Source organism: Dama dama, chromosome 11 (assembly GCF_033118175.1).
Source record: "Dama dama isolate Ldn47 chromosome 11, ASM3311817v1, whole genome shotgun sequence".
NCBI lineage: Eukaryota > Metazoa > Chordata > Mammalia > Artiodactyla > Cervidae > Dama > Dama dama.
The window spans coordinates 30,503,147-30,515,927 of record NC_083691.1 but is presented as its reverse complement, the minus strand read 5'-3'; the positions used below and the strand labels follow the sequence as shown (position 1 = coordinate 30,515,927).

Below are 12,781 nucleotides of genomic sequence, written 5' to 3'. Positions count from 1 at the left end.
TTTCACAAGGCTCAGAACCCTTGCAGTCACGTGAGAATTACAGGGTGCAAGACTCCTCTCAGGGTCGGGTCCTCTCAGTGCCCGCACCCCCTCCCAGTCCCACACCACCACCGAGCTTTGCTTTTAGTGAGCACTCGTGGGGATTTTCACTTTCATTAGATGCCAGTGACTGTCCTCTCCTTTCGTCCCACGCATGCACCACAGTCTCATAGCTGTTAGTGGTTTGATCCTACTCACGTGGGATTTGGAGTTCTGGAGATTCTTTTTTACTTAGTTTTGTTTTAGATGTTATCCACCGAGTCTTTGAATGTTTCACCCTGGCTTCTCTGTTTTTAATGTTCAATTCAGGAAGATTTAAAAACCTGTGCTGTCACTTGCCGCTATCCTCTGTGTTAGTTACTGAGATGTAAAGTTATACTCTTCTTTTTTTTTTTTCATTTATTTTTATTAGTTGGAGGTTAATTACTTTACAATATTGTAGTGGTTTTTGCCATACATTGACATGAATCAAGCATGGATTTACACGTGTTCCCCATCCCGATCCCCCCTCCCTCCTCCCTCCCCATCCCATCCCTCTGGGTCTTCCCAGTGCACCAGCCCTGAGCACTTGTCTCATGCATCCAACCTGGGCTGGTGATCTGTTTCACCCTTGATAGTATACTTGTTTCAATGCTATTCTCTCAGAACATCCTGCCCTCGCCTTCTCCCACAGAGTCCAAAAGTCTGTTCTATACATCTGTGTCTCTTTTTCTGTTTTGCATATAGGGTTATCATTACCATCTTTTAAAATTCCATATATATGCGTTAGTATACTGTATTGGTCTTTATCTTTCTGGCTTACTTCACTCTGTATAATGGGCTCCAGTTCAATCCATCTCATTATACTTTTCTGATAAGAATGAGGAGTTCTAAATAAGAAAGTTGAGGGAAAGAAGTGAAGGTTTAGAAGTCGCTGATGAAAAGAGGAAAGGGAGCTCTTCAGGAGCCAGTGAGAATAAAGTGAGGGCACAGTTGAGGGTAGGGGCCGTGTATTAGCAGTGGCGCCAGCCTATGTGAATGTGGGTTTTCCGCAGCTTTGCAGGTGTCACCCCCAGATGAAGCCTCAGAGGACGCTGATAGTTGGATGAAGACTGTAATTAGGTTTGCTTGTCCAACTGAAGGACCAGAATATTAGGGGGCTGAGATAAGTTTGGGGAGAGGAATTCCATTCCTGGGTATGAATGCGAATGAAACCAGAGAGAGGTTACTAAATTGGAAGACAATGGAAAGGATCTAGGGACTTAATGTCTGTAATGAATCTAAAGAGAAATACAGTGGGAGGAACCATGTGAATGTACTGAAGGGAGACTTTTGTCAGAGCACAGGGTTTAAGATTTGTTAGGTAGAATAGGTGTTTTAAAAAAGGTCTAATGTCAGGTGTGGTTTAATATATTTGATCCCTAATAAGCTCTTGGCTTCCCAGGTGGCCCTAGTGGTAAAGAACCCTCCTACCAGTGCAGGAGACAGAAGAGACGCAGGTTCGATTCCTGGGTCAGGAAGATCCCCTGGAGGAGGAAATGGCAACCCACTCCAGTATTCCTGCCTGGAGAATCCCATGGACAGAGGAGCCTGACAGGCTATGCTCTTGAATTTCCAACTTCTTAAACAATGGCAAATCAGTAACATTACTCCAAAATCATATGTTGTCATAGTAGCTTAAGAGCCACCAGTAAAACCACAGGCTTAAGAGACTCTGGAACTGTTAATAAAAACAAAACAAAACAAAACAAAACAATACATGAATAGCCTGAATCATATGTCTGTGGCTATCTATGTAGAACTTTCTAATGTTTTCATTATGGCAGCAAAGCAAAATTAATCTTGATATGAAATAGCATTATTTCTAAACATTCTGTATAGTTACTTTGTTTATAGCTTAAATTTCCTTAGGAAAGTATTGGAAATAGTTATAAATTTCTATTTTAGCATTTTAATAAGTGCAAAGTATTTTAACAAGACTTTGCAAACAGAATGTTCTTTTAAACGGAGATGTGACAATCCACAAGTAATGTTATACTTAAAATATTATGAAATAAAGGTTATTTGTGGTGGGAAGTCTCAAAATACTTCATATATTTAGAGGAAACATTGGTAAGCTGTCAGTTCTGTAGTTTACCATGGTTTAATAAAGACATTTCCTTAATAAGCTTGTTTTAAATGGAGTTTGTAGCAAAGAAAGAAATAATTGCCTATCACACTGTAAAAAATCAGTTTCACATCTTTGGAATGTTTCTTTACAAATAATTTCCACATTATTTGAACTTAAATATATATCCACAGAAACAAAAAAGCAAAAGATCTTCAAAAAGCTCTTTTTTTCTCCCAGATATGTTCCAGATTTTATAACTAGAATTGGATGAAACTTGTCTCACCATTAACACAAATATTAATCTAAACATATATTAAATAGAATATTTTTATGTTTTAATATAATCTAATGAGAATACTAGAATTAAGGTGAAAGTTTTGAATTTTAAATGTTGATGGGACAAATAATGGATATCTTTTTTCTCTTATGTAGCTTATTCGTTGAGAAGATTGTCAAACTGTTCAAGATTAATAAAGCACAAAATGCCCAAGAGTAATTCCCGGAAATTGTCAGATCACATTTTTACAACTGTCACTGAATATGAGGGTTGGGTATTTTAGTTCTGTAGAATGATTATTGTGAAATTATTTTCATTTTTTCAGTGTTTTTATAGTGCAGTGTAAGAGATGCAAAAGTCTTTTTGGAACTTAGAAAATTGCAGCAAAACATTTTGCTGTATTCAGAAAAAGGATTTTGTTGATTTCAAAGAATACTGATCTCACTCCTTCTACTACCATGTAAAGGTATATCAATTTTTCTTAAATATTTTGAGAGTTCTAAACTAGAATTTGCTTTAGAATTTTTCATAATAATTCCTTTGCTTTCTGATGTGCTTCTCTCAAAGATGAGAGGCAGAATGTATTGACCTCAACATCCCATGTAACTATTTGAGCTTTTGTCATAGTTAGAGAAAAAGTTTTCCAGATTTGTGTGGTAGGGGGCAATCTGTGGCCAAGTAAGCTTGAAAACCACTACTTCATGTATCCACCTCAGTAAAATTATAATGACTGTCCCTGTGTTCTTGACACAGAAGTTCTGTCATAAAAAAACCTGTTTAACTTTGTTAAACCCAGCATTTTCCAAATTTATTTAATCTCAGAACCTTGCATATGTTTGTTTATAGCTGCATTGTTAATGGTTAAAATGAGGAAGGAAACCAAATGCCCATCAATTGATAAATGGTTAAATAAAATATACCCATTTTTATATTCATTATTTGGAATATTATTTGGCCATAAAAAGGAATGAAGTGCTAGTACCTACTATAACATGGGTGAATCTTGAGAACTCAATGGTAAGTGAAAGAAGCCAGAAATAAAAGACCATATATTGTATGATTTGATTTATATGAAATGTCCATAATAGGCAAATCCATAGAAACAGAAGGTATGTTTGTAGTTGCCATGTTCTGGGGGTGGGGGTAACAGAGAGTGATTGCTAATGGATACAGTTTTTTTGGCAGGGGGAACAGAGAAAGATTTATTGCAGGACCATGCAAGGAGACAGGTGGCTTATGCTCCCAAACCCAAAACTCCCAGGCTTATTTTTGAGATGATGAAAATGTTCTGCAAATAGATAGTGGTGATGGTTGCTTAACTCTGTGAATATTCCAAAAACCACTGAATTATATACTTTAAAAGGGTGAATTTTTTCACATTTGAATTACATGTCAATAAAGCTGTTACTTTAAAAAGTAACCATAAAAGAGGCTATAATAGCAACGACTAAGAAGTAAAGGCTTAAAATAGGGCAGTAGTAGTAATAGACAGGTAGGGCTTCCCTGGTGGCTCAGATGGTAAAGAATCTGCCTGCAATGTGGGAGACCAGAGTTGGATCCCTGGGTTGGGAAGATCCCTTGAAGAAAGGAATGGCAACCCACTCCAGTATTCTTGCCTGGAGAATTCCATGGACAGAGGGGCCTGGCGAGCTGCAGTCCATGGGGTTGCAAATAGTCAGACACAACTGAGCAACTAACACTTTCACCAGGGAATGTAGGAGTTGAAATGAAGGGCTTGAAAGACTGATTTTTACTGCCAGGAATGCCAAGTCCCCAGGGCTTAAACCCTAAGGGGACAGGGCTGATGGATTCTGTGGTGTCTAGGTTTGCACTAGCAGTGTCTAGCTTCTCCAAGAGTGATGGAATTCTATATACATAGTAAGTAAAAACCTTTTAACAAAACTATTGCTTATTTAGTCACCTGTAAACAGGGATGGATAAAGCAGAGCATAAAATTGTGGCCTTGCCTTTATACTTTTCATAACTCAAAACATTTTTCATGCTGCCAATAGAATCTGCTGCCCCTACTCATCAAGGTTATGTGCCCTGTGGGAGAAATAGGAGGACATGGTCCCTGCCTGTAGAGAACATAATGTTATTGACCTGGTGTGATCCACTCAAGGGCTGTGCTCACCTTTAATGAGGAAAGATGCCCAAGAGACTTGCCAAGTGTTACCTAGAGGTCAGCAGAGCACGTGGATTGTAAATTTGAGAAGAGGACAGTAGATTTTTGGGTTGTCTAATTTTTGCTATCATATGGAAAAGGCGACTTCTTGGTCCTCATTTTAGGTCCTCAGGTCCTCATTTAGCAGTTTGACCTTCTACTCCTTGGGTGACAAGGTCATGGTGTGCCCTCTGGGGTGGAGGATGGTGCAGCCAGTGCTAGCACTGTTCTCCACTTTGCTTTACTCTCCCTGATTGGGGTTGGAACTCCTTGAGAGTTCACACAGAGTGAAGGCTCACAGGAGGAGTTTCAAATGAGCAGCAATAGTATCTTAGTCAGTGACTTTTTTTCTTCCCCTAAACTCAAGTTTCCTATGTGAAACCATAGTCTTCTGTGGAGGAAGCCAGTGTGTTACTAGAATCTTTCCAGCCATTAAAAAAAAAAAATTGCTTCTAAAGAAGACTGGATCCAGCACAGAGCTAAAACATATTCACAGAATTCTGTTTTCTTAACACAGGTTTCTGAGGTAGCTTGGGAAGGAGAAAGGAGCCTTAGTCTTGGAGCCATAATAGCCACACCATTCCAGACAGACTTGAGGAGGCAGTGTGATGTAGCACAACCTCTCTGGAGGCCTTCTGAGCAGGGTTTGAATACTGACGTGCCTTAGACTGACTCTACATCGTGTCTGGAACCTGTGGTCTCACTGTCAGCAGGGATAACCATCCTCTGTAGGACTGTGATGAGTGTCAAATATAATAGTGTATGGACAACACCTGGGGCCTGACTGTTAATGCACAAGTCACTCAACTTTTTTGAGATTGTTTCCTCTTAAAGAAAGAAGATGAAGCCCTATGCCTTTTTGGGTAATTGAGAGGATAACATGAGATAATGGATGCAATTATGTTATAAAATATATAATTAGAGAAGATCTTCACAAGGACCTTGGTAACCTATTCCAGAGTTTTGCACAAATAGATGTTTTCTTTTGTTGAACTAGAATTTTTTCTTATTATTGTCTTTTTCATCTTCCTTGACTTTCCAAGAACACAGAGACGTGTTGGTGTTCATTAGTTCTATGAAAATTTTCATGTACTGAAAGATACAATCCATTCACCTCTAGCCTTTAGGTTTAAAAAAACAAAACAGTCTTGATTATTACTGGAAATCTATTTTCTTATTTATAATTCTTTGTTACATTGTTCTGAACCCTTTCTAAATTATCCATTGTTTTTGGTGTCCAAGATAGGAATGATCTTTGAGAATTTCTCAGGCTAAATATAGGGGAAAGATTATTTTCTGTCCTTCATTCCTCATTAAAAATATACATGTATATCTATATCTTTATTATAAAAATAAGGTCATCACTTTATATACATTTTGGAAAAGAGAAAGAAAATTGTCCACAATTCCATCAGCTCAATGAATAGTAGTTTTATGACTATACATCTGGTCATTTTAATATACATATTTTACATATTTTTGTGTATATGTATATAGCTTATATATTATTATATACATATCTTATGTAATGATAGTCATATACAAATATGAATCTTGCTCCCCCCCCTTCTATAGGGCTTCCCTCATAGCTCAGTTGGTAAAGAGTCTGCCTGCAATGCAGGAGACCCCGGTTCTATTCCTGGGTTGGGAAGATCTGCTGGAGAAGGGATAGGCTACCACTCCAGTATTCTCGGGCTTCCCTTGTGGCTCAGCTGGTAAAGAATCTGCCTGCAATGAGGGAGACCTGGGTTCGATCCCTGGGTTGGGAAGACTCTTGGAGAAGGGAAAGGCTACCCACTCCAGTATTCTGACCTGGAGGATACCATAGATTGTAAAGTCCATGGAGTCACAAAGAGTTGGATATGACTGAGCAACTGTCACTTTCACTCCCCCCCACCCCCCGTCTAATGTTTTCTATGTCTAGTAGAATTATGTCTACTAGACATATGTCTAGTAGAATTATGAGGATTCAGTGCTTTAAGTGCTCAGTATGGTGTCTGGCATATAGTTAGCATCAATAAATGAGAGCTAGTTGTTATATGACCTTTTCCATGGTTCACATTATTTCCTGATGGATGCCCAGAAATGGGTTTACGGGTCAGGTACTCTTTAGGCTCTTGATACATGTCATCAGCCGTGCTACTTTCTAAGAGCCATTTTAGTTTATGAAGCCCTTGGTGCTACCCAGGAGTTTCACTGCTCTTCACCCGCCCCCCTCACCCCTGCCATTTTTTTAAGGTTTGGGAAACTAATTTAGTAAGTAAAGATGTGACCTCATTATTTAAGTTTCATTATTTAATAATTATCAATGTTGAACTTCTTTATTATATGTTTCCTCTTTGCAAGGTCTATTCATGACCTATTTAACAGTTGGAATCACTCAACAGTTTCTAATTGAATCACATGGGTTTTTTAATAAAGATATTAATCCTTTGTCAAATGGACTGCAAATATTTTTCCTGTTTTCTTCTCATTTCAGCTTTGAATTTTTAAAGTTCACACACACACACACACACACACACACACACTGTGATCCATTTCCTGTCTGTGGCTGTCACAATAAATTTCCTCACCATCCATGCCAGGTCTGATGGTAAGAGACTCTCCCCATGGTTACATGGACGCCTGATACAGCAGATACACATGTCTTTCATGGTAAGTACACAGACTCTTCATAGACCCAGAGAAAATATTTCCCTTGATTTAGGCAAATAAAGTAGAGAAGGAAAGAGGTAACAAACTATTGCTTGGTTTTTATAGTGGTTTATCATTTCAGCTCTTCATAATTGGAATCTGCCAGATATTCTCCATCCTTTCCTCTAGGACTGATGTTGCTGAGGGACCAGGGCAGGTATTTTTGGCAAGTGTATGGTCCACTCATCATAAGCTGTCAGCTGAGTTCTCTGAGGACTCCCAGATCACCTATCCCAGCTCACCTTCTTCCAAATTTTTTTTTTTCTTGCAAGGAGACACTAGGTCTTGGTGAGCTTTGGGGATTAAGGGTGTGGGGTTCTTCATGTGGGTGAAATGCTGGTAAATCTGCCTTCTCCTACTAATCCATTAAGTCTAGATGTTTTCCCTGTAAGAGAGGGAGCAATCCTGTCTGGTGCTCTACACTTTCACCCTGGGCTTTGTGTGGGTGTCCTTAGTAGAGCAAAGTCAGTCTATTCAACAGGTTAGAGAACAGCCTATGATAGGACTGAAGAAGGCAGGGAGGCCACCCTGACTGGATTTTAGGATAGAAGGCACAGCTTATTCTTCCTGGAGGAGGTGTGACGTATCTCAGGCTGATGAAGTGGAGTTGCCATGTGGGTTTGGCATACTCCTCCAAAAGGGTCTTGGGCACAGGAGTCAGACCAGGGGAAAGCTAACCTTGAAGCTTTGAGTTGCACAGGTGTAATAAGAGCACTTAAACTGGGGACTTCTCTGGTGGTCCGGAGGTTAAGATACCCTGCTCTCAGTGCAGAGGCGGTGGGTTCAATCTCTGGTCAGGAAATTAAGGACCCCACATGCAGTACAGCCAAAAAAGAAAAAAAAGCATTTAAGCTGAAGGGAGATCCTGAGAGTCAATGCTAGAGTGTTTGCAAGTCCCTTTCAACTTAGACTTTAATTGTCCTTGATTCTTGACTTTCAGCTCTATACATTCCCTCTCTAAGGAGTCCTATCCTTTCTGATCACCAAGATCTGCATTTGAGTCTGTGGCAGAGCCCAGACAGCTGTTAGGAGAGGCAACGCAGGCCTGCATGGGGTTGCTCATCTTGGGGTCAAGGATGGTGGCACACAGAGGCATTCCATTGGCTTCCAAGTCTAGATCTATAAATATATTTATTATAATATAACAAGAACTTAACAATAAACATATACTATGTACAATACCATTACAGAGAACCCTGTTTTATATCATTCACAGAAATAGCCAGTTTTGCTCCAGTGTGATAGATGAGGAGAGAAACGGGATTTCAATGTCATCTGTGTTGAGTCTCGCTGACCACTAGCACCTCCTTTGGAGGCAGACGCACACCAACGCTGACATCCGCCCTGCCCCAGGCAGTTAGACACTTGTGCTCCAGTCCTTGGGTTCACACTTGCACCCTGTTTGACATAAATACTTTAAATGACATACAACGTATGTAGTTTTGTGCTTATTACTTTTTTAAAAGAATAAATAATATTAAAAACTGCATAACGAAGCTCGGTATCTTGTCCAAATGGGAGCCACACTTGTAGTGCGAGAAGTTGATGCCCAACACTGGGACCTTGTGTCATCAAATACTGAAAGATGGAACGCGTGTCCTGTCCTTTTCCCCTTAGAAATGGTTTTCACGATGAGATGACGGCAAGTCGACTTCCCAGATATAAAAATGGTAAATGTGTATTTGGTACCAACTTCGACTCAACAGCGCAGCAGTGGCGGCCGCATCCTTCATGCCCTGGAATGGAAACTGGTCACCGTGTGAGGTTTGAGGGTCTGAGGACTAGCGGGAAGGCCTTTCTCTGTGAGCCACGGGGTGGCCTCCCCTCAGAGCTCCCCTTGCTCGGGTTAAGATGCTACTAGAAGAGTGGTTCTGCTCTTACCCGTCAGGCTTTGCCTGTCATGGCTCGTCTGAGAAGGCTGTCCCCATCCTGAGAGCTCTTTGTGGCAGGTGCCTTAATATATAGCTATAAATATCAAAAATAGTCTCCTGTGCTTTGTAGACATGTATTCTCCCTCCTTCCCTTCCAGCCTGGCCCGGGTCCTCAGCTTTACCTCATGGAGGGAGCTGGCCTGGTGTTGAGAGCCAGAACCGGTTACCTTCTGGAACAGTCGTCTTTCCTTGACAGTGCCTCCATGAGGCACAGCTTTTACAGGGCTGTCTGGGAGTTACTTTTTCTAAAAATAAAACGGGGCTTTCACCACCCCAGCCCCCCAGGAGAGATCCTCTATTCTGCACATAGAAAAATTGGAGCAAATGCCCCACTCTGGCACTACCTACAAAGAGCTTTGGGAATTCCCACATTATCCCTCTTGAGGCCGCCTCCTTCTCTTGGTACTTAAAAATAGCCTTTTTGTTTATCAAGAAAATGCCTTGGAAATCTAAATAATTCATACTGGATAAGAGAAAGCTAGCACAATCACCTTGTCCTTCTCCAGCAAAAACATGGTAGAAAACCCTGTGAAGGGACAGATGGCTGTCCCCAGCTCTCCCCACGGCAGCCCTGCCCCAGTCACATCGGGCTCCATGTGGTGGCTGGACTTATCGACCCAGTGGGGACAGGTGGCCTCCTTGGCCTCGTGTCCCTGTAACATAGTATTGTCCCTTGTTTTCCCTCGGCCACTGAAAGTGTAGATTGGTTAAAAACAAAAGTAGGAATCAAAGTGGTAAGGACACTTTGATCTTATTCCAAAAGAGCCTGACGTCTAATATTGTCAGAGGATGACTGATCTATGGTTGACTGGGGGTCAAGCTTGCTCTGCAGGAAGGAAAAGACAGCTGCTCTCTCCCAGCTGGAAAGTTATGTGAGACTCCGTTGCACGGGGCCGAGTGAGCGCCTCCGTTCAGAGCAAGTGCCCCTGCGGGAGTGCCGAGGCCCTGCTCGCTCGCTGGGAGGGTTGTGGTTCCTGCTGCCTGGAGGCCACTCCTTCTTGTCCCCCCAAAGGCGAGGATGATTTCCTACATTCAATGTAGAGAGTATTCAAAATGTCGAGCGCAGTGAGTTCCTTGATTGGGTTGGTTGGCCTCTTATCGGTGTTGCTGAAAGTCGGTCTTTGTGAGAAGCATTTGCCTCACCAGACATGTCCACAGTCTCAGTGTGGGCTTTCTGCTGATATCAGCCGCTTTGGATATATTTCTTTATCACAACACAGCCGTGTCTGAACACGGGGCAGGGCATGTGGGGGAGGAGGGTCCACGTGTTGGTTGCAGGCTCATAGGCTTCCATGTTGCCCAGGGCTGGCCCCTCACTGCTAACGATGCCTCCGGTTGCATAAATCTTGCCGTCAAGCACCACGGCGCTGTCAGAGAAAGCAGGGAGAGACTTAGCCACTGGGGATCCCCCCTGGGACCAGGAGACAGAGCCCTGTCCTGTTGCTGGCTGCCTCTCCCCTTTTGCAAAAGTCCTATGGGATCTTGGGGACTTCCCTGGTGGTCCAGTGGCTAAGGCTCCATGCTCCCAAATGTGGGGGACCCAGTTTCAATCCCTGGCCAGGGAACTAGATTCCACATACTGCAACTGAAGACCCTGAATGACGCAAGGAAGATTGAAGATCCTTGCATGCTGCAAGGAAGACCCGGTGCAGCCAAGTAAATAAATAAGTAAAAATAAATAAATTTTAAGAAGAAAAAGTCCTATGGGATCTTGCTGCTCTTCTTTGCCCTCTGACCTCAGCTGGTGGAAGAAAAACACCTCTCCTCCAGGACCAATCAGGACGCCACGCTATACTACCCTCTGGCTGTGGGTGACACTGATGCCTACTGGGTGGCCCAGGGCCTGTGCATCTGACTCAAAGTGGCTGGGAGACTCTAAATACATGTGCTCAGCTCAGGTCATGGGTCTCTACACAGCATCTTGCTGGTGTTGCCAGGACAGAGCCTTCCTACCACTCAAATCCAGCTGGAAACACGACTCACCAGAATGGTAGCAGACAGGGTGTAAGGAACTAAACCATAACTGAGTATGGGCTACTCGAACAGGAATTTCACCCTGGCCGAGGGGCTCAGAGTCAAAGCTTGCTGCTGTGATTCCTTCCCACGTGTGACCTTGGGCTGCTGCCTGCATGTGGCCACCAGGGCCCAGTGTGCATCACCACGGCGGCCTGGGTGCCTACCCGTGCCACACTCACTGGCTAGGTCCTGCTCTCTCGGGCAGCTCCCTGCTCTTCTGCACTGACTCCCTTACTGTGAATCTCAGCTACCCCTTCACACAGATGGCTACGCCTGTGCTTCCAGTCCAAGTTCTCTCATCTCAGCTAATGGCTGTTTCTCTTGGCCATCCCCTGACATCGAGCAGATGCGCTTCCTAAGTCACCACCCATCTCTGAAAGCCTGAGAGCCTTGACACAACCTGTGTGTCTAGATTTATTCCCAGATTCTGAAGCTCCCAGACTTCTCACAGCTCTGTGCTGTCTGGGCCCTTCACGCTTCTCCAACCCTGTGGCATATCCTTTCCTTGCTTCCAGTGCAAGACTCGGCTTAAATCCCTCCTTAGGCATCATCTCTCCACGCCCACTTTTACTCTCAGGTGAGGCATGGGAGTCCCCTCACCCACAAGGGGTGCCCACACCCTGGTTGTCTTGATCACAGGACGATATTGTCAGAGTTACCATGGACATGGCCACCGTGTAGGACGTGAAAGAGGGCTCAAGAACAGTGACATCGTCATACTAACAGGAACTTGGCACTCACCTGGTCCAAGGGCCCATTTATAGCTAAAATTCCCCAGAGAGAGGACGTTATTTCCCTGAGGTCACGTAACATGTTAGTGGTGGATTGTCACTTTCCTGGCCATGCCACACAAACAGCGGGCACTCAGAAATGCTGTTCCCCCACTGAGGACCAGGGGTCACCTCTAGGAGTCTTCAGGAAGGCTTTGTATGGAAAGGCTGCAAATGGAGTCTCTGGGACCCCTTTAGTTTCCTTATTCCTCTTAGTCTGGGAAAGGATGGGGCTGGAAGAGTACAGTGTGTACCTCACTGCCCAGAATGCTTAAGTTTGGGACCAGAGCATCTGAGGAACTAGGCCACACCCTGACCTCTGCCTCTGTCTTCCTGCGGGGTGGTCTGGTCTGGGTGTGTTTCTGCCCAGGCGGCTTCGGGGCTCTGGAGCAGCCATGCCTTGTGCCTCACTGGGTCCAGCTCCGAAGATCCACCAGGATCATACACGTCATCAGGGCATAAACCACCGTCATCCCATGTAGGGTATCCATAGCTTGGGCTGGGCACTACCTCTCGTCTGTGACCCAGCAGGCAGGCCTGGGGGAGGGCAAACCTCAAAATACCACCCTCTCCTCTCTCTGAGAGAAGGTGAGGCCTTAAGGACCCAGGGCTATTGGAAGCCTTTCCTGTTCAGCTTTGAGGAGGGGCGGTCTGCAGGAGCCCGGGGATTGGGCTTCTGGGCCAGGGGCTTCCCTGGGGCGCTTCCCGCTCTGCTCCGCATGAACACCCACACCCGCGGTGCTGCTCTGACCTGGGCACCGCCTGGGTCACAGGATGGTGGTCCATCATCTGTGCCAGCCC

At 43.8% G+C, this 12,781-nt stretch overlaps 1 protein-coding gene across 3 annotated transcripts in view; it reads right to left on the bottom strand.

The window, feature by feature from the left end:
• Window positions 1–8,351: 8,351 nt before the first annotated feature.
• KLHL29 (kelch like family member 29) overlaps window positions 8,352–12,781 on the bottom strand; it is a 330,305-nt gene continuing 325,875 nt past the window's right edge. For 2 of the 3 annotated variants that reach the window (XM_061154885.1, XM_061154887.1), the window contains exon 14: window positions 8,353–10,561. In XM_061154885.1, the coding sequence (XP_061010868.1) occupies window positions 10,378–10,561 (184 nt within the window). In that variant the 3' untranslated portion in view covers window positions 8,353–10,377. Of the gene's footprint in view, window positions 10,562–12,781 lie in introns of all 3 variants that reach the window. The other variant, XM_061154886.1, reaches the window with a different exon arrangement.